This window comes from Melopsittacus undulatus, chromosome 4, assembly GCF_012275295.1.
Source record: "Melopsittacus undulatus isolate bMelUnd1 chromosome 4, bMelUnd1.mat.Z, whole genome shotgun sequence".
Classification (NCBI taxonomy): domain Eukaryota; kingdom Metazoa; phylum Chordata; class Aves; order Psittaciformes; family Psittaculidae; genus Melopsittacus; species Melopsittacus undulatus.
The window spans coordinates 95,284,649-95,307,490 of NC_047530.1; the positions used below are offsets into that span (position 1 = coordinate 95,284,649).

A 22,842-nucleotide genomic window follows, 5' to 3' on the forward strand; every position below is an offset into this window, starting at 1 on the left:
CCCCTTCCACCCCCAAACACTACTTGTTGCATTTAGTGGCTTAATTTCCCTGAGAGAGAAACCTTTTTAAGATGTATCATTTTTACTTGTTCAAACTGGGCTGGGTTTTGCCAACCATCTGTGAAGATAAGAGAAGGGACTTGGCACGTGTTGCAGTCTTAACTGAAAAATGTAATTTCCAATAATTCCCCCTCCCCCCCCATCATCTGCAGAATAAATGCTCTTATTAAAATTTAAGAAGCTAGTGACTCATCAAATTAAGCAGACAAAGAATATTTTCCCCTGGGTAGTAAATGGACTTTTTTCCTCTCTTGGTATCTGAAGTGCATCACTAGTACTATCCTAGAGGGAAGAAAAAAAAAGAATGCCAGAAACGTTGATACAGAAGTTTGTGAAGGCTGGAATTTTACAGATACTGAGCAAACAGTTATTTCAATGCAGCTGCTGATGCTCATCTCTGATGATAAGCATGTTACAATTTTGGAATGTATGTGTTTATTTTTAATTGCATTGTATCTGAGTAAAGATGTTGAAAATCACAATTTGTTCACTTATTTCCACCTCCATAAACCATTCTGTTTGTAGAGACTCAGTTTGATTGAACTCAGAAATAATTTGTGCTTCTGCAGGATGGTTGGAATGCTACACTCCAGCAACATCTCTCTGCATGTAGTTTCCCCTCTTATTCCATTTCCTAATAAGAATTGTGTGGAACTGGCTTCATATAGCCTATACTGCCTTACATCAGTTTTACTGATCATTTTTGGGGAAGTTATAAATAAAGTTAGGCTTTTGTTGGTTTTGTCTCTTACCGTTTTATTCATTTGAATAGATACATGTAAATTTTTCACTTGACACTGTCATGTTTTGGAAGACAAAGTTTAAATTAGTTTAAACCAGCAATTGTTCCTTCTTAAATATAAGTTAGGTTTTTTGCAACAAATTTGCTTTGTCATGTCTGTTACTAGTATCACAAATACTGTGGTCTCAAAGCCTGTTACTTCTTCACCCTTTGAAGCTTGAGTTTTATTATGTAAATGTAGCATATAATAGTTGATTATCTTTCCTGGAAGGACATTGATTTTAAAGCACAAGTTCTCTTCCCAAGTAACACCCTTCTGTGGATCTGTGACTTGTAGCTTCATTTAGATTTCAGGAAGATGATAAATAAATAAATAAATTGGCTCTAGTAAATAGGTATCACATCACAGAAATTGTGCTTCTTTTTTGAAAATTGACCATAACTGAGGACTGAAACAGTTTGCATGTACGAGAATATACATATAGAAAAAAATTGCGTTTACAGTTCCAGCTGTATTCTGTGCTCATGAATGTCTCAGAAGTCAAACTGCATTGGTTGAATTTAAATATGTTTTAAGCAGATCATGGTAATTTGCCTGATTGCCTGTCTTACTTTTCCAGTGCATTTCAATTCTGTCTTAAACCGTATGGATATTCATAGTGCTGCACAGCACAGAAATGAAAAGCAGAAGCAACGTTACGTAACTAGGAATTTTAAATATGCATCAGGAAACATTTAAGTAACTGCATAACATTGTACTTCTACCTGTGGTGCTTCTTTTCCTGGCCTGGTATTCATTGCTCTTGGTGCTTGTATCTTGGTTTAGTTGTAAGTCTCAGGCAGAATGAATGTCTTGTAGCCTGTTTCATGCTGCTGTATGTTTCCAAGAGTTCAAAATGTGAGTTCCCATTCCAGTGGTGATTTGGAGTTTAGAGCGGGCAGGAGGATCTCTTGAAGAAGAACTGCTTAAAGATTTGCTGTTTTCCACGATTTCATTTTGTATATGTTGAGCAGACAGAATTATTTTTAGGTATTTAATTTTGGTATGCTCCTGTAGCAACTGTTTGGGTGCTTGGATTGTCAATACTGCTTGAGCATTGGTACATTGGAGAGGGTAGAAGGAGGGATATCCAATAACAGAAAATAACAGACATTTGTATATTACACTATAAAACACACTTCTCTTGCTCTCAGACTGCTTGATTATTGGAATTTCATCAGGATAATAATTTCATTTAAGACTCTTCTTTTTCCTTCTTTTTTCCATTTTTTTCTAATTTATTTTTTATTTAATACATGAAAAGGCCAGATAGTTTGCTCTGAAATTCTAATAATTTTATGGTTTTTATAGTCTCTTAGCAACTTTATCTGTACGTGATAAAGCTTTTGCTCACCAGCTGTCTTGAGTTAGAATGCAAAACATAATAGAATACTGCTATGACTCATTTTAATGCAAACAACAATCTGTAATAGACTCTGCCTTGTTGACCAAGCTAGTGTCTGCTGTGTTGCAAGAATAAATATTCTTTAGCATTAAAGCGCTCAGTTCTTTGCTCAATATTTGTTTAGTATTGTTTCTTTCATATAACAAATTAAATAGATGTAACAGGCAAACAGGTATGAAACCATTTTATAGGAAGTTACAATAAAAATGTTAGCCATTTCTATTGCCGTTTGCAGTGAGATGAAATAATATATCTCTTCAAGATTATTATTCTCATTCTGGTTTGAATATTGCATAACTTCTGCAGTGGAGCAGGGTTGTTTTGTGCATGTGTGTGTGTGTTCATGCTATGTGTGGTTCTTTCAAGGGGTAAAAATTTCTTCCACAACACAGAGAAAATCTGCGTCCCTCAACCATGAGATTTGATTACCCCTCTTTAGTATGTATGATTTAAAATACTGTCTCAAAGTGTGGTCAAATCCTGCTTCAGTTTTTGAATCTTGCTTGAGAATGTATCTTTACAGTCTGATGTCACTGAGATGCACTTGTAATTTGTTTAAATGCATCTAATGCTAGCTGTTCACCCTACTGTTCTCCTGCTATTTGAAATACAATGCACAGATTAAATTATTAATAATTTGAAAATCTTCATAATAGGACAATCTAGAGCCGAATATAGCAGAATCCTTGTTTTTTTTTCAGTCTTAGATCATTTAGTCATTTATGTGTAAACATTAGATGAAAAAGGAGGTATGAGGACATAAGCATCTAAAATACTAATAGTCCACTTATTTAATTTTGGTATTTTTAAAATATATTCAAAAGCTCATCCCAAGGTTATTCTCCAGTAATGTATTTGTAAAGTAAAAGACTATAGTTTGAGGCACATCCATATGGCTGTTTTGATTAAAGCCCCACTTTGCCATGCACATTAGAAATACAAAACAGAATGTTCCTGGCCTGAAGATATTGTATTAAAAAAGAACACTTAAATTGTGTATATTTTGATGTTTCAATGTGCATTTTAGCCATCTGCACAAGATTTGGCAGAGTTCATTGCTGTGCTATTCAACATCCAGGGATTGTTAAATACATGCAGGAGGTAATAGTGCTACCTTTCTTGACCATTTCAAAATTCTTGTAAACATCTATTTACTTGTAGAGCTATCTGCTTATTTCCATTGAATACTCCTTCATCTTGTAGGGTGTTAAAAAGAATTAAAGGATTTTTCTTGATACCTATTCTGAAGACTACTGAAAAAATACTGTGATGGTTTTAACTTTCTTCATTCTGGATTTCCTCTTATTTACATTTATCCTTTAGTTCCAGGAGCATCTTGACGATGCTCTTAGATGGTTTAGTTTTAGGCAGTCCTGCAAGAAGCAGGCAGCTGAATTTGGATGATCCTTATGGGTCCTTTTCAACTTAAGATATTCTATGATTCTATGATTGAGGTTTCTAATTGATTATAGTTCTGTTGCATTGACTGTAAAAGAAGTTAATCTTTCTGCTTTTTTCCCTTCTCCTCAAAAAGCCCCAAATCAACAAAAAAAAGGGGGGGTGGGGGGGTGGGTGGGAAAGAAGCAGGTATCAATCTGAAATGAGCATGTATGCAAAATGAAGAAACTTTTACTATCAGATTATGAATGCAAGAGTGAAACTGCAATAATGCAATCTAAAACACTAGGTCTGGAATAAATTTTCTGTAGTTAGTATTTTCACATACGTGAGTGTTGGTATAGGCTGTATGAAAAATGTAGTCACTTCAGTAATTTCGTAGATCTCAAGTGCTGCTTTCTGTGTTTTCTGGAACAATGACAAAATCTAAAAAATAGAAATTGAGTGCAGCAACAATTGTATGTAACTTTAGGTTGTAGCACATTAGAAAATTGGTAAAATTAAGTGATGCCAATAATCTGATTTTGTGGTTAACCTTATTGTGTAGTTCAGTGTATGTGTGCTTGCTGTCAGATGCACTCTGTAATTGTTCAGGGACCATTTCCAGAAATCAGTGCTTTCTGGTGATGGAACAGTGTGAATAATTTCTCACAATCTTTTCTCAGACACATTCATGCCAAAGTGCTTTGTCTCTTTGTTTTCAGAGTTGCAATAGTTTCCAAGTCTTTTGAAGGAAAAACTGATCGAACAGAAGACTGGTATGGAACACAGTACAAGCAAGAAGCAATTTCTGATGAAGTTATTAAGGCATGTTAAAACTTACAATATATTCTAATCTCTGCAAGCAAAAGACAGTGGTAAATTCTTTGTCAGATTTTCCATTTAGTTGAAGGAAGAACTTAAATTTGCTGCTGCATATAGCATGAAAATTGTACAATGAGGCTGTTGAATATTATGAGAAGTAAAGATTTTATTTTAGTCTTCAGATTTCAAATATTTATTACACAAGACAGATGTATTTTAATGGTTAAGTGAAAGGAATGTTATGCCATTTTTCCTACAAAAGATTCAACATATGTAGTGTCTCCTTAAATATGTAAGCATTAACTTTTCAAAGTTGAAGTCTCTATTAAATGGTAATGAGCTAATCTGTTCTTAAGAAAAGAATCTTTTTACAACTGCTGTATGTAACTGTGATTTTGAAACTGATTTTTGCAATTTAGAAAATGAGTGTGTTTTGCCAATTAAATGAGCTTCTAAAAATCAAAACTGCAGCAAAGGAGATAGACAAAATCTAGTTATTGATCTGTTCTTCTGAGATGGCTTTAAAATACACCCTAGAGCTAAACTGGACCTGATGAGCATGCTTTGAAAGACATTGCGCAGGAGCACTTCATTTCCTTTAGCTTATCCTTACCTCCTATGTTCCTGAGTAGAATTCTTGCTTATGTATTTAGTTTAATACCTTCATTTAGAGTTCACAGTAGCAGAAAAGGTAAGACGTTGACCTTCCACTCTACTGTAAACTTTTTTCAAAATTGGTTTTTATCTTTTTGTCTTCCTCCTTGGAGCACTTCATGCTGCTGATAGCCTACTCCAACATGGTTTGCCAGATATTTCTCTCTTTCCCTATTATCTTCATTTCCCTATTATCTTAATGGTATTTTACACGTAAGCTAGTGGAACACATTTTTAGAACTTTTGTTACAGTCTAAAAGAAATAAGTCTATAACCATTGATTAAGCAGACATTCTCCTGTTTGTCTAGAAATGGCAAAATGCTGACCTGAATGGGAAATTCAAGCTTCCAATGAAGAACGAATTCATTCCTACTAACTTTGAGATTTTACCATTGGAAAAAGATGCGACACAGTACCCTGCCCTTGTCAAGGTAAGCCATTTGTGTGTGCTAGCTAACCTTCTGGGAAGTTTGTAGTTAATTCCTGTATGTTTTTTTTAAATACAGATCTGTCATATTCTAAACTATAATAACAAAAATGTACAAAGCTTAAAGATATTGCTAGAAAGAGAGTAGAAAGTTCATTCTTGCTGAACTCTAGATTATGACTGGGTTCTCACAAAAAAGAATCTACAAACAGCTTGAACTCTCTTTGCCCTTTTGAAAGTGTGTTAAGAATTGATAGAAATAGTATTAAAGCTGTTTACTCAGCAGAAGGGTGGCTGCTACTCCTATTTTTTGAGCCATATTCAGTAAGTCAAGGATGTAGACAAGGCTATTCTTTTGTAACTGTGTATGGGTAAAGCTTGTGATTGCATGGAAAAATGGAGAGAAATAAAAGCATGTAAATAAACATCATTCTCCAGTCTTCTGGAAGCAACATTTAATGATCTCAGTTTATTTAGCAAATCTCAATTTTCTGAGTACCTAAAATTTACTAAAAAGTATTGTTCACTGCTAAAGCATAGTTATCTTTGCTAATGCTCATCTCTGTTCTAGGCCTAGTGGAAGACAAATAGGAAGAGTCTTCTGCACTTACATGTTATGTTTCAGCTTGAATACTCAATTCAGGAATACTTCTTTGCACACTAGATTAATATGTCTACCTTAGTGCAAAGGCATCCATGAGGAAAACATACTTGTTTGCACGGGGCGTTTTAGATATATACTTGAAGCAGTATTATTAACATAGGAGGACTTTGAGCAGGTTTATATTCATCCTGAGTTGAAACCATAAACCTCAGCAGAGACATATTACAGCTCTATTAAGTAGCACTAATTGGTTTACTACAGAAACTTGTTGGTCTTTCAGTGTCTCTGTAGCAACTAGGCAATTGATCCACACCAAAGCTATGCTGTAAAGGCATCATTGCTTTAGAAACTTATTTGCTTTTAGTTTTTCCTTTCCCCCTAAATTGTTTTCTGAGGGAAAATGTTTTTAATCTTTTGTACTTGATGAAATAGACATTATCTATTTTGCCTGTATCTCATTTATTTTCTCCCCATCTGTATTCCTGTGCCATTTTCCTTTTTGTGAGTCCTGGCATTTGTCCACCAAAATCAAACCAGAACAGTTTTTTTCTGTGTTTTATATGCCTGCCTGAGCTTACTATGGACTGGACCAATGTTGTGGGGAAAGGGACAAACCGGAACATAAATACATGATCAGGATGGCCATTTTCACTGGCAGCATGTTACTGTGTCACCTGTTGCAAAGGCACATCTTGCTCTGAAAAACCCATGGGAAAGACAGCAATTAAGATACGGGCTTTGGCTTGATGGCCAGTAGTGGATAGTCCATAGTAATGGACTGCAGCTAGCAGTCTCCAGCTACCAGGCCAAGTCTCCAGTACTACACACAGGCTCTACTGTTTATCACACTATCCCTGGTGTAAGGTGTATTCAAAACTGCATAGTAGCAGTTTAACAGAAGAAAAATTTTATTGTCTCAGAGAGAAGCTGTAAAAAGGGTTTTTAGTATGAGTCAAATGTTGTGTAAAGGAAGGTGTGCTGTGAGAGACAAGAATTTACTTCTTTTATGCAAAGAGAAGGAGAATGCCATGCACACCAGATCCCTGAAAAGCAAAGAACATCTGCTCAAAACCATGAGAAATAATTTTACAGTTGAAAGTTCTCTCTTCTGAACCATAGCAATTCAAAGAAAAGATGTTGGGATAAAGTTAACTAGAGTTGGAACAGAGAAAGAGTATCTTATTTCACAGTTTTTATGGGAGAAGAAGCAATATAGGAAGTTGTTTAGAATCTTTCCCATACTTGGAGATTATTCTAGAAAAAATTAGTGACAGTTCTTTTAACTCATTTTCAACTGGTTTTAATACTTTTTCTAAATGTGCTATGTTTGCCATGTTACTTTAAAACAACATACTGTGCATTGGTGTGCCTGCCCATGGCAGGGGTTGGAACTAGATGATCTTAAGGTCCTTTCCAACCCTAACTATTCTATGATTCTGATTCATATTTTTTACTAAAAGCATTACATATGCAATTATATTCTTAGTCTGAAAATGTAACTATATGCTGATATAGTGCTGCATAATGGCACGTCTTTTAATGTTAGCTTTGGCAGGGTGTTTTGTGCAACTAACAATTTGTCTTTGATCACTCCTGCTCTAGAAAAGTAGTTCCCATTTTGATCATAAGCTCATTCACAATGCTGCAGCTATTTAATTGCTTGTTAAAGGTGATATATGCGAAGAAGAGTCTCCATAAGGATAGATGGGTATACACACAGTGTATACATCAAGATTGTGGATGCAAGGAGACAATACTACATTGAGATTTGAAGCAGTGGAGACTTTTTAAATGGCATAGTATATTACAGTTAAAAGGTGACTTAACAAAACCTCTTTTCTTGACACAGGACACTGCTATGAGCAAACTGTGGTTCAAGCAGGATGACAAGTTTTTTTTGCCAAAAGCTTGTCTCAACTTTGAATTTTTCAGGTATGCAGTGTTAAGTATATTGCACAAATTGCTCTCCAGAAGTTTCTTGTTTGTTGAAATGTGCATTTCTGTGACAAAAACTTTCTTGTGTGTTTTAAGGCTTTAAAACCTTTGTCCTGGGTATATGCAGTAAGGTAGAGATAGCAAGAAGACTTATGTAAGTTACGCAGTAGTTGAGTGGCAAGCAGTTTGAAGTGCTCCATCTACATTAACAGGAAAAATTAATCTAAAAATATGTTGAAAACAGGTTTCTTCTACATTTTATTTGTTATACTGAGATATGATTGCCAGTAGTACCAACTATATGTTGCAAAACACCTCTTTAAAAGTGGGTATTATTTTAAATTTATAATTAAATTGTGACCATTTTAAGATAGTGTTTTCTTTATAAAATGCTATTCTGCTAATAATATTAGGTTAAAGTTCTGTTTTAATTTGAGAATGCAAGCCAGTATAAAATCCTAAGTGCTTAAAATTGTGGGGTTTTATTTAACTGACACAACAACCAATTATTTTTATTTTAGAATAATGTTGTCTGTATTATCAATGTATGTGCAATTCTCACCTCAGGATAAAATGCTGTAATGTTAATTCTGGTCATGCATTATTTTCATCACAGGAAAATCATCTGTTTTTTTTTAAGTGAGCATGGCAGTGGTGTAACTTCATAATGCATATTGAGTCCTTCGTTTGAGTAACCACTTGAAATTCTTCTTGGAAGAATTTTAGATGGAGGGTTTTCTAATAGAGTGTTGGATCTCAGTATTGATGTTGGTACTAGTTGGGGAAAATAGGTTGCCTGGACATTTCTTCTTTTTGCTTTTTAAAACCACAGGGCAAACATTACAACTGTTGCAACTTTGACATGTCAGGAAATAGAAGATTAAAATCTCTTATTCAGAAACAACAACTGCAATATTTTGTATGCATTTGGTGGCTTTGCCTTATACTATGTTTGGCCAAAATCCAAAATAGGATTTTATTGATGGATACTGAGTTTGTCATACAGTTATGTGTATTGTTTTGTTTTTTTGATATATTCCAGATTAACTGTGTGTGATACAATCTCAATACCAGTTTGTGAATGATTAAAAGATAATAATAGACTTAATGTAGAATGCACGAAAGTGTGAGTCTATGCACATATGAATGATGTCATGGAATGGGTTGGAAGGGACTGATAAACGTCATGTAGTCCAACCCTCCTGCAGCGAGCAGGGACATCTTGAACTAGTGTGGTGATAATCTTTCCCAGTTAAATTTGTACATTCATTTCAGTAAGCCTTTTTGAAAAGCCAGGAGTACTTGAGCTTTGCCAACTAATCTAACTAAATGATTTGCCTGTTTCATCCTAGGAATAGTTACAGGGGGAATGCTGGCTTTTTTTCTTGGGAATTGGGTGTGAGGGTTCTTCCCTCTTATTTTAAAAGACAACAGTTAATTGTATATGAACAGATGTGAAGAGATGTTGACAATATTTGGTACCTCATCTCCAAAAGAAGTTGTAAGCAGGTTTGTCTAGTTTTGATATTTAAAAAAGATTCTTAGTGAATCTGTCTTTCAAGTGGGTCATGCTGATGTTTATTGGAGGAAATAGTGAAATGTACAGTGTTTAGTCGAGACACTTGATGAAATTACCCATAACTCTGGTGGCTGAGTGAATAAGTGAAAAAAGCCCTCTTAATAACATGAGTTTTTATAGAAAGTTTTAGCCTCAATTCTAGGTCAGAATACAATGACTGTGCTGCTTTAATTACAAGAATTTTTTAACATTACAGACCACTTTCAAAGACAGAAAAAACAGGAAGATTTCTTCTTCCTGTAGCCCTGATCATCACAAATCTTTGCAAGAATTCCTAACCCAGATGTTATAGCAGCAACTGCTGTGTAGATAAAAGGAAGTTGATAAGGGTGGTTTCTCTCTCAAACATAAAAATCCAGTAGGAACAATCTGGGTATGCGAACCTTCTGGAGTCCCCTTGTTCCAAACCTGAAAATCCTTACATGGCACATACCTTGCATTAAAAAAAACCCACAGTAAAAACCTCTGACATGGGATTTATCGTGCAGCCTAAAGGGTGATGATTAAGGTTTTGCTTTTGTACAAATTATGAATTCAGAACTCAACACATACTGTTTTTTAAAAGGAAGCAAAACAACATGATGTTGTTTTTTTGAAAATACCTAAAGGTGGTTATAAACGCTGAACTTGAAGTTTCTCAAGGTTTAGTGAGATGGGTGTTAAGGATAAAATGCTAATTATTTTTAACTGAATACTTGCTACTCTCCAGTCTAAGGAATATTTCAACCAGCTTGAGTTACGAGTTGTTCATAAGGTAACCCAGGATCAAGACTTCAGTGTTGATTCCAGCTGTGTCACTTCCAGCTCTGTTTGAAAGGGGTAAAGCCAGACTTCTAAGATTTTTTCAAATACATTGTCAGTGATTAAGTTGTTTTGCTTCTTCAAGTATGGTAAAAAAAAAAAGGAAGACTAGAAACAAGCATTATTTGCAGAGTTGCCAGTAATAGAATGCAACTCCCAGAACAGTGTTATCATAATTGTTTTCTGTTATTTTTTACTTGGGGATTAATGATTTAGTAGTCTTCATTATTTCCAGAACTCCCTGTTGGCATTTACCAGCTAATGAGTATGCAGAACTTATAAGCAATACAAACACAGTCGTCATTCAAACTGATTAAGTCTCTATTCTAGTATCAAAGTGGAAAAGAATGTAATGAATTTGGAGGAAGGTTTATGATAACATAGGATTGACCTACATCTTGCTTTGAATTCAGTATTAATTAAAAAATTCAGTATTAATTGGATTTGCATCACTGAGCATATTGAAGTTGCTCAGTTTTGGGAAATTCTCATTGTAGAGAGAAATGTAAATAGAACAGTCTGACCCCAGACTAATTAACCCAGTGATAATAAAAAAGCATATCCTTGGCTAAGATTTCAGACTATAGCAGGCTCTACTTTTCTAATAGAATTTAATGTTTTTAATCTCTTCCCATGCTTCCTTTCCTATCTAGAAGGAAGGAGAAGTCAAGGCCTAGGAACATTCTGAAAAATACCTATTTTAATGTTACCAGTGTGTGTATTGTGGCAATGTGATCTTTCTTCTACTACATTAATGTTGGTATACACTATGAAGTACCATCCTATGTAGGCATAAGCATATATATTGTCGTGTCTCTGAATATGACCATTGCTGCTGCTTAGGGAAAATAAATGAAAATGGTGGGGCTTTGACTTGTAAGCCGTATCCTGACAGGAAGTTGTTTTAGTTGCTGCTGATTATTTCTGTAAAATTGATACTGATTTCATATGTGTTTCAGAAACTTCAGAAATAAATCCTCAGTCATAAGACAGATAGCTTGTCTTGACTGCAGATCTTTAAAACATACAGATACTTAACAATTAGTGCAGTTGAAACACAGTTTGAATTACGTTTATCTTTTTGAGAAATTTGTGACATTATTGTACGTGGTCAGATGCTTCTCATGCAACCCTAGAGCTTGTGTAGTTGTTTGCATAAAAAAGATGACACAAAAATTACGGTGATATGGTAAACGATATGCCAAACATCTTTCCTGTGCGGAACTTATCATCTTTTTCAAATTACGAATTGCTCATCTTTTAATTTTTAGAATAGACACTACATTGTTTTCTGATTAAATTAGCATCTTTTTCAAATTACGAATTGCTCATCTTTTAATTTTTAGAATAGACACTACATTGTTTTCTGATTAAATTAGCAAAAAAAGTATTAATCATATCAGTGGTCAGCATGTGGACTTTAATTTCAGCCTGTTAAATTATATTGGTTATTCAGCTTGTATTTAGTTTATGTTATTCCTGGTGAACTCGAACTATTCCGGAAAGTAAATATAAGATGTCTTGATTTAGGAGCACAAGTAAAAGAATATCTCTGTAATCTTCAATATATTTAGGCCTTGCTACCATAAGCAAGCTAAATAATTATTTTCAGGTATGTTCATTCTTGGCTTCAAAATAGGAATCCTTCATAATGGGATCCATCAGCATACTCACAGAGAATATTGCTTCCTTCAGGTCAAACTTAAAAGGCCAAAAGAAACTGAAAAATCATTTTAAACTGCATATTTTACTTTCAACATTTTCTTCCAGCCCATTTGCTTACGTGGATCCCTTGCATTGTAACATGGCCTATTTGTACCTTGAACTACTCAAAGACTCCCTCAACGAGTATGCATATGCAGCAGAACTAGCTGGCTTGAACTATGATCTCCAAAATACCATCTATGGGATGTATGTAAGTACCCAAATCAAGGAAGAGCTTAGAGCCTTAAAACTACTTCCACTCATCAACATTTTTATATTGATTTGATGGAAGGACTTTCATTTAAAAAAATGGGTCTAAGGCTGTTACTCATTTTGATCTTGATTATTAACCGTCCTTTCTTTAATTTGAATTTTAAGTTGAATTTTGTTCAAAGCCTTCAACAGTCTTTCCATTCATATTAAACAAATTTTCTTTATTTTTATATCATTCATGAAATTAATTAGTTGTAAAATTTGTTCCTCCATTAAAAAAAGAGAAAAAAAGCAACCTTATTCCAAGCTGACATATTTATTTCAGTTTGTCAGATAGCTACTAAAAAGTTTCTGACTGATGGGGTAGAAGATCCCCTTTTCATGCTATTAAATCAATGGTATGCTTCAACTTCCCTTTTCAAGAACTACTGATCATGAGGCTGCATATACATACTCTTCAGTCATATTTCTTCATCCATTACTTTGTCACTGCTTGAGGTATCAAAGCATTTCTTTTGTTTTTCTTTTTGTTAGTCGCTACATTTATGCTGATCCTCTCCATTGCAACATGACATACCTGTTTATCAGGTTATTGAAGGATGATTTAAAAGAGTATACATATGCAGCACGCCTCTCAGGTTTGATCTATGGCATTGCATCAGGAATGAATGCAATACTTGTAAGTAAGAAAAAAACGCAGGAGGAAATGAAACAGCTTGGGAGTTGTTGAGCTTGGAGAAAACACTTGACTTCTGCATTTCCAAATGAGATAGTTAATGCTTTTTTTTTATCCTTGCATATCTCATGAATTAAAGGCAAAGCAAAACTATTTTAATCAGTACTGAGTGACCTGTTTAAGATTGTGGTGTCTTGTAAGCATTGTGTGCAGTGCAGTTGTTGCATTCTGGTTCACATTTTTACTTACTTGCATGGTAATCTTGAGAGTGTTGTTGCTGGTTTCTCTATATAATTAACCTTTCTGTTGAATGAATCTCAACTTTAGAGATTTCATTATAATTTCCTAATTCTGGTGTAGTGAGTTACGGAAATGGATTGTGCATGTGTTTATTAGAATGCAGTGCTGGATATTTATGGCTTTCCTTGTAGTGATATGTTTTATAATTTGTTTTAAAGAGCTGACAGTACTTGCTTGATAACAGTTTATCATTAATATTTCTTACTCAGTTTCTCCTATGAGATTTATGGTAGATTTTAATAGTCTCTCTTGAAGTTCTGTTAAAAGCTTACATTAACCACCATTTTGTACCAAAATGTGTTTTGAAATTTCTTGTAGAACTGTTACTTTCCAAAGTATCTTAGTAAGAGAACATAATGCATATTGTCCATGTTTTCTATATGAGAGTGTGTGCTGCAGTTTCTGGGTTTTTCTAATCTAGTGCAAATCTCATTTTCTGGTAGCATTCACTTAACTTACTGCAAACATAGTTATCTATTCTTAGTTTCAAAGCTTGCTGATGTTTCCATGGTCAGAGTTAATTCCTTTAAAAGAAAAAACGGGGGGGAGGGAGAGTGTGTGTGTAGTTTCTTAATTTTTAGTCACAGTCTATAGAGTTATTTCAAATATAAGGTTTTTATAGGGTCTTCATAGTCTTCCACAGTAAATATTCAATTTTCAAAATTATAATCAGTTTACTCTATTTTGATGTCTGAGAGCATTCTATATTGTGGGAAGTTTTATAACTAATAGGTGTAACTATACAATGTTGATACTTAAAGGAAGGATGAATGCCACACTGGAAACAATCATCCATGGTGATTTTTGAACAGTTTCTGTTCTTATGCTGATTTAGGGTATCAGCCTTTTTCATAAATCCATTTATGATGGCTTTTGTTTCTTTCAAATTCGTGGTTCAGGTATGTTTCAGCAACTATTGGAGAAAAAAAGTCTTCCTGCTGGAAAGCAGGAATTCTCCCTGTATGTTGGTTTGTGTCCTAAAATTTAGTTTCACCCTTAATAATTAAACTGCAGAAGTACAATTTAATTCCTTTTTCTGGAGATACTGACCTGATCATACATATTTTCTTTTGAAAGTATACTTGAAATTAGTCATTAAAAAAAAAACCACAAAACCACATCATAGAAACTTAAAAATTACTGTATGATTGCATCAAGCTACAGAAACTTCGTCTAGTGAGAAAAGGCATTAGAAAATTTTTCAGCCCACCACCATCCTGGTTATAAATTGTCTTGCTGTTGACAGTACCCCTTTTTGCAGTACTACTTACTTTCACTTACACAAAATTTTCTTTTGATCAACAAGATAAACATGCAACAAGGTAAAAAGTAAATTGAAGAGAATATTTAAGGAGGCTGTTAATCTAGATTTCATTACCAAGAGAAGAACCCTAGTGTAAAACCATTTCAGTATTTCAAACGTACAGTTTACTGACTGGATTTAATACTTGTAATCATTCAAAGTCTGTATTCTGAGTACAGTTTGCTTACATCAATGTGAAATTACATTAATTCTTTGCATTCATAACCCCTGGGCAAATATGCAATATTCTGTTGTCAGTTATTTTTTGATGGGTTAAGGGATTTTATTTTAGTATGAATTAATGTTTGAATAATGGTGAATTCAGACTAAGTGTTGAAAAGTGTATTGTTCCTTGAATTATACAAGAGTTGGTAATTGTATTACTCTTTTATCTTCCACATTTAAAGCAAATTATGCACTTTTTCCATAGCTTTCTGTAAAAGGTTATAATGACAAGCAACATATCTTGCTCAAGAAGATCATTGAGAAAATGGCTACTTTTGAGATCGATGAAAAACGATTTGAGATTATCAAGGAAGCGGTAAGCTACATGAGAAACTTGCATTTTGAAGTAATTTAAAGTTGAATGCATTGGCTTGAAATGAAATCTGATTATCCATGGGAACAGAGAGTGAAATTGTGCCTCAGTGGGATGGCAGAATCTTCTTTATTTTGTCTTTTTTGTGGCCCCGAGTTCCCTGGAGAGTTTATATTAAATTCTTCGGTTAAATACAACTGGCCCTGGAATCTTCTGTAAGTAAGGCTTTCTAAGGATCGATCAAGGGGTTGCAGCTTGCTCTGATAGTTGTAGGAATCTAAAAAGGGGGGACAGGAGTGGAAGTCTTAACTTTGTATCCTGTTTTACATTTTGGAAAGGCCTCAGTGGAATCTAACAATTGAAGGGTGAAATGGATGAAAGGGTAGAGGAAATGTTGAGAAGATTTGCGACACTTCTTCTCCCCAGATAGGAAGAGGAGCTCTGCTCCTGGGCCAAGATCCTTCTGTGCAAAAATAATCCCAGCTGGCTAAGTACATGCTGACTTCTGTAAGCCTCACTTCCTAAATTTAATGACTGATCTAAATATATGGAATGTTCATTAGATTCATTAGATTTTTTTTTTTTCTCCTGAAGTAAATTTATGAACAATGGTTACAGTTGTTAAGCCAAACAAAATATGTTAATTGTTCTGGTCCTTTATTGAGAGCACAACAGAGGCTGGACAAAGGAAATGCAGAAATTGGATATTGGCACTCATAGCAATGATTTGTTTGGGGGGTTAGTGAGGCACAAGGGTTAGACTGATTTTAGGGAACAGGCTGACTTTTGTCCCAGCAAGCTTGCAAATAGTCTGCAGTGATGAGAGAGAGGGCTAAAGGGAGTATCACTCCATGCTTGCTATAACCTTACTTAATCCTCTGCTGCTGGTGACTTTTGAACAGGTGACTGGTCTAGACAGATGCCAGGGCCATCTTTAGTTCATTAGTATTCAGTAGGAAATTCTGAGCAGGTGGACATCAAACACAAGGTAGATTTATTGTGACAGAACTTTATTTAGGGCTCTGTGTACCTGACATACACTAATTGTTTGGAAAGTTTTATCTGGGTGTGACAAACGCCAAGGTAAAAAACCCCAACCCACAGGTCTCTGAATGACTTATTTTGGATTATTCCCTTTTAGTTTAAGATGTTTCCCTGTTGTCTTCATGGTTTGCATGAACTTAGTATTATGCATGTTTTGTAATTTTATAGACTTCTGTTGCATAGGCTTTTTGTGTACATAAAATACTGGCAAAAACCAAAAAAGTCAAATGGGATGGGGAGATTGCAGTTTCTCCCCTCATGTCTACACCTGACAGATAAGGGAGATACCAGCTTCTGTTTGGAACAGATAAAAGATTGCATATTGTGAGAAATGGCATGCTTGCTGTTTCTCACTCACGTGCCCTGAAATAAGTTGCTCTTCTCCTGCACTGGAAGTGATTCCAGCTTGACAAAACTATTAGTTTGTACTTTCCAGTTCCTCTGGTAGACGAAAAAGATTTTGCTTCTTTTGTAAAGGTGCAGCTGGACTAAAACGAATTTCTTTGGAAAAACTCACTGATTCTTCTCTTGTACTTGCTTTATCCAGGCAAAGAATGCAGAGAATTTGCCAGGTTCTCCTGTGTTTTTCTAACCAAGTCAGCACAGGGAAGCAACTAGGAGAAAAATACGCTTTCTGTTAGCGATATTTCCCCATCCCTGGACAGTTGTCACAGAATGCATATTTCCTGGGTAGGGCAACTTGATCTAAGTACTTATTTAGGTCATTAATTCCAGCCATTAATTTTATTGAGAAGTTTTATTTCGTGCTCATTCAACTATCTTAATGGTTACTTCTAAATCTGTAAGGTTAAGAGGCCCACATTACTAAGGTAATTAAACATTTTCTTAACGGGTCTAACAAGCAAGAGAATGTTCTTAACATTTGAAATACATTGGTTCAATGGTACATAAATCTGTTGAGTACAAGGTTAATATTTTATGTTTAGTTCTATAATTGGAACTTTGTTGTTTTGTTTTAGTACATGAGATCACTGAACAACTTCAGAGCTGAACAGCCTCACCAGCATGCAATGTATTATCTCCGACTCCTGATGACAGAAGTTGCTTGGACCAAAGATGAATTAAAAGAAGCCCTAGATGGTAATGTTCTGCCAGTTTAAAACCTTTTTTTTTTCCCCCACTTTTTTTCTTATGGAAAATGTCTCATTACTAAACCACTGAACATATCTGTTTTCAACTCTGCCCATTATTCAAGTGAAGTCCCTGCAGTGCCTGACCTGAGCTGATGCTGGTGGATGTCCATTCCTTTGCATTTGTCTTCTAGTTTCTATATAGTAGTAGTTCAGGCAAAAGGCCTTAAATGGCTAAAGTTGCAGGTAAAACTTGAAGCAAATCTTGAATGGCTTTATGGCTATGAACCTGGGTATGTGTTGTGGTTTAAACCAAGTCCGCACAGCTCGTTCACTCACTCCCCCCCTTGCTCCCCAAACTCCCGGAGAGTTAGGAAGGAGAATCCAAAGAATGTAGCCCCCACGGGTTGAGATAAGAACGGTTTAATAACTAAGGTATAACACAAATCACTACTGCTACTACTACTACAAATAATGATGATAAAGCAAATAACAAGTGAAGAGAATACAACACCTCACCAGCCACCGACTCATAACTCACCCCACCTTGCCCAACCGAGCACCGACCGATACCTCCTCCATCCCCCCAGAGCTGAAGCCCCTTCTGGGTCTCTCCCGGTTACATCCTGGGTATGATGTGCTATGGTATGGAATACCTCATTGGCTAGCCTGGGTCAGGTGTCCTGTCTCTCCTTCCTCTTCGGTTCCCCTCCTCTCTGGCAGAGCATGAGCTCAGAAAAGGCCTTGGACAAACCAAACATTTGAGCAGTAACTCAAAACATACATGCTATCAGCAACCGTTCTCAGCCCAAAAGTCAAAACACAGCACTGCACCAGCTACCAAGAAGGAGAAAAAATGACTGCTACTGCTCAAACCAGGACATTATGGCAAATCCAATGTTCAACCAATGCTGCTAAAATAATGTTCAGGGTATGGTGAATGCAGTGCTTAACCAACACCGCCAAAATCGTTTGGCACTAGCTGACATCTTGCAGAACATTGAATGTTCCTGCATTGTACTTCCCAATGTGCACACTATTTTATTTTTCCCATTATCAGGGAATCTTAACTCCTGTTTCTATATAAAGATATTTTATATGTATTTCGTAGGTAGTAATAATTTTACAGTTCCAGAACATTGTGGCTCTAAACAAAGAGCACAGGAAGAAGAAATTTCAAATTAAGAGATTTTAATTTATTTTAGTATTATCTGAAGAATTCCTTCCCTACTTCTGTCTGACTGTGTTATAACAAAAGGTGGTTACTGGGACAGTTTGCAAAATATCTTGTAATATCTTCATAGAATACACTGAGACATTATTTTCAAGAAGAACACCTGGCTTTTGTATATATTTGAGGGGGTGGATTCAGAACGAACTGTTTGAAGTTGTAATGTTGAAAACTGCTTCATTAAGACAGACTCTATAGATGCCCTGACCCAGCTGCACAAGGGGGTGTGTTTTTTTCTACAGGATTGTTCCAGAGTAGAATTATAAATGCTTAGTTGCGTAGCTTCTTAAATTACTGCAGGTATCTCTGAGATTAGCAGTGGTGCCAATGCTGCCTGTGAAGTCAATGACAAAATTAAGACTGATGTTCATGTCAGTGGATTCAGCTTTATGTAGGTCATTGCTTTTTGAGTGACTGATTTTCTGTTCCATGTGTAAGTTGTATTTATAAGGTTAATACTACTGTATTCAGCATAAGAATGACTGAAAATTGAATGCTCTCAAGGAATGCTGTCTATTTAGCACTGCTGGAAATCTGCTTGAAATTCAGGGAGTTTATGCATGATTTTTATTTTTTTGTTTTCCTCTCTCACACTCAATGTGACCATAATCTTTTGCACTATTAAAAAGCAGTTCTAGAGGTAAAACTTAAAATAGGATTATACAACAATAAAAAGTTGATTTGGAATCAGAGAAAAATGTGGAAATTAACTTTTTTACTGGTGGTCAGTTACCCCTCATAAGAGAGGGAAAGACTGATAAGCATGGTATCAGTTTTTCTAATACAGCTAACAGATCTTTTAGATATGTGTGTCCTCCACTGAATAACTGAGAGACCTCAAAGTCTTAATTGCATTCATCTTTTCAAAACTTCTGTGAAATAGACGAGTATTTTTAGGTTTTATTTTAGTTGAGAAAGTGACAAAATGAGAAAGTAATAGATTTGGTGTTACAGTGTGGGCATTCTTGTAGTGTCGGAATTCAGAATGGAGATGTTCACTCCATTTGGGATGAACACCCCACCCATTCAGCTGTACTTTCTCTTACTCTGTTGATTCAATATACTAAACTATATTTTGCATTATATATGCAAACTGCTTTGCTAAGACAAGCTAGCATAGAATATGTGTATATGTGTATTCTGGGATATATTGCAAAAGTATTTTTCTTGTGTATTGTTTATTACAAAGATACTATCAAAACACCATATTTGAGTTGAGGTTCTTTTTTCAGTCTGGATGGTTAAATGCACAGTGTGTTTCTTGAGCATTATAAACTACATGCTGCTTGTTTAGTTAATAGCTACGGCTTTATCTTGGAACACCACCTGAATGATTGCAGCTATTTTCTCTGGATAATGAATGTTTGTTCAGCATGATTGGAAAGGAGGCTTTTTTCTTCTTTTTGGAATCTGGGTCAGACTGTATGTGAATTCTAAGTGAAATAAACTATATGATGAGTGCTGGTATTTAGACCTGGGAACTTGCCAATGTTGCATTTTTAAGAAGAGATTCACTTTTTCATAATGACGAGTTTCTCCTCCTGTGCATTGCACCGTACCTAATGATGAATTAGGTGGTACTTAATGTAAAAATACATGTAAATGATTTAACTGTCTAAATATCTATTCTAGATGTCACTCTTCCCCGCCTCAAGGCCTTTATAGCTCAACTGTTGTCACGGTTACACATTGAAGCACTTCTCCATGGCAATATAACAAAACAGGTTGGTGTGATACCTTCTTTAATAAAACAGTTTTTATTTAAAAGCAGCATAAAAAAATGGAAGACTAGTTTAATCTTTTCAGATCTTAAAGCAGTTTTGCCAAAGGTGATTTCATAATTTGACTTTGTACATTTTTATCTTTATGGGAGTATCACGGTGTCACTTTTTCCACTTCAGATTTATTAGGCTAAGTGATGCCCTTTTATTGCTCTTGGAAATTTAATAAAAAGCAACTTAGGATCTAAATATTTTAAAGTCTGTGTTGCATATCATTCCTGTGATGTGATCAAGCTGCTGAAGGAATGATATGCTGCAGATCCTGAAAGTTTCAGGCTAACTAGCAATGATTTAAGAATTCAAGATCCTTCCAAATGAAGCACTTTGCAGAAAGCGGAAGAGGAATGGTGGGCCATAAAAGATAAGTGTCAGTTCTGTCTTTTTGGGAATAAAAATCAGAAAGCATTTGTTCTATCTTCCATTAAAACAGTAAAAGTTTGTATTTGCATAGGAAATATAACCAAATGTTTGAATATTTGAACCAATACAAAATGTAATACTTTTCTTGTACCTGTTTTCATTCTGTTTTTTGTTGTTTGTTTTTTTTTTTTGTAGGGCTGGTATAGCGGTATTTCTGTGTTATACCAGCTCTGTGATAGTTTACTAGCAGATGTTCTAAACACTGCTAGTGACTGCTTAATGTATAGAGAAAAAAATTAACTGGTAAGAAGGGGAAAAATAAAAAGATAAAGGAGCTAACAGCACTGGAAGCATAGTTTTCTTGTTCATCTTTCTAATAATTTTTTAGTTTGTTTTCATGTGGAGAAATGTGAAAAATACACTCACTTCTTACCTTCCATATTTCTTACATGTATGTGTCTGGAAGTCATTTCCTTCTGAAATGAAACTGAATTATTAGAGTTCATAGATTTCCATGCTGATGCAGTCATAGCACTGAAATGCATTCTTTAGTTTGGCATTATGAGTGACTACTGAAGAGTCCTACAGCCACAGAACTGGGAAGGTTGTACTGTTTTGCCCATAGCAATATAATGTTTAGAGATGATTTGCAAACCTCCCTGAATAGATGCAGGTAGGAAAGCTTCTATCATCAACACTGACAAATTTCAGAAATTTTAACCTGGATCTAATTTTGTTCCAACTAAAATTAAATAAAAATTTACATAATCTTATGACACCTTTCAATGTTTTGTGAGTCTGTAATTTTTGAAAAATTAGACCTATTAACTGCTTAAAATTCCCATTTCTTCTGGAATTAATTTCATTTTGATATTTGCTTTTTTACTGTTTGTTTTTTTTGTTTGCTGCAAGTGGATGAATAATAAACTAATCCTGTTCAGAACATCTGTCTGAACAGTCTTGTAAATATTTTGTTTTAATGTAGTGACTTGATTGGAAGACTATGTAGTGGTATTTTTCTCTATCCCTTCAAACTGGCTTTTGTTAGACATCAGTCTTTTTGTCTCTGATGCTGGGTGGGGGTGTTAGAAGGGCTGTGTGTTTATTAAGTTTTCAGCACTTTCCATGATTTTATAAGACCACTTGTGAGTTTGTGGCAGCGCAGATTAAGAGATTTTGGCTTTCAGCCAAAACTGCTCTGTAGCAAGTTACTGTAATTTCCAGTATGCAGACTACAAGAATACATAACCCTTAACAGGTCAAGCTTTTAAACTTAAGTGCCTGAATGAATGATTTTTTTTCCACTATTTATGATTTTTAAATTATTATTGTTTTAATCCATCAAATAAAAGAAAGTATCTGGGCAGTGATTCCTAATACTGCCAGAACGTCAATGAAATGTGTGTTTGAAATTAACTGCTAATTTGTTTTCTTAAAATTCCACCTGCTGAGATGTATCATAGGTATCTTGTTTTCAAACTTTGAAAGATGAGTTTGTCAAAGTGGTAAAGGCAAAAATAGGAGCCCACTGAACTTTTAGTTTCACAAGTGTTGGGGATGAGCAGTAGTAGTTGAACGTGTAGACAAGATAAACATAGAAAACGCCCACAAAACCCTTGCTCCTGAAGCCTTTACTTCCTCCTCTCTGCTTAACTTCTGCTGTTTTTTTTATTAAATTACAATATCCCTACTTTTATGCCTGATTTTTCTTTTTTCCTTTCTCTTATGTCACCATCAGTAATTGAAAAGTCTTATTTTGCTGTTCGGTACAGAATGACCAACTATTGTTAAAAATCCTCTTCTGTTTCCTCTTCCAGGCTGCATTAGGAATTATGCAGATGGTTGAGGACACTCTGATTGAGCACGCTCATACAAAGCCACTCCTTCCCAGTCAACTAGTGAGATATAGAGAAGTGCAACTTCCTGACAGTAAGTTAAATGATTCACTTCAGTTTTTTAACATACATTACATTGAGATTCTGTGTTTGATAATGGCATTTTAAAACTACTTTGTTGCTGGGAGTTTGTTTCAAATTCTGACTACAAATTATTTTAAACTTTAAATTTAAAATAAAACTAGGGTGTGGTTTTGTTAATAAAATTATACACTAATACCATCTTTCTGGTATACTTGAAAATGAATTTGGTTTC

General features: G+C 35.0%; 1 protein-coding gene across 5 annotated transcripts in view; it reads left to right on the plus strand.

The window, feature by feature from the left end:
- The window catches only part of IDE (insulin degrading enzyme), an 81,631-nt gene that overhangs the window by 39,677 nt on the left and 19,112 nt on the right, over positions 1-22,842 (plus strand). For all 5 annotated transcript variants that reach the window (XM_031044705.2, XM_031044706.2, XM_034061320.1 and 2 more), the window contains exons 12-19: positions 4,350-4,452; positions 5,413-5,535; positions 7,985-8,067; positions 12,221-12,365; positions 15,077-15,187; positions 17,209-17,329; positions 20,183-20,274; positions 22,509-22,620. In XM_031044705.2, the coding sequence (XP_030900565.1) occupies positions 4,350-4,452; positions 5,413-5,535; positions 7,985-8,067; positions 12,221-12,365; positions 15,077-15,187; positions 17,209-17,329; positions 20,183-20,274; positions 22,509-22,620 (890 nt within the window). The remainder of the gene's footprint in view (positions 1-4,349; positions 4,453-5,412; positions 5,536-7,984; positions 8,068-12,220; positions 12,366-15,076; positions 15,188-17,208; positions 17,330-20,182; positions 20,275-22,508; positions 22,621-22,842) is intronic.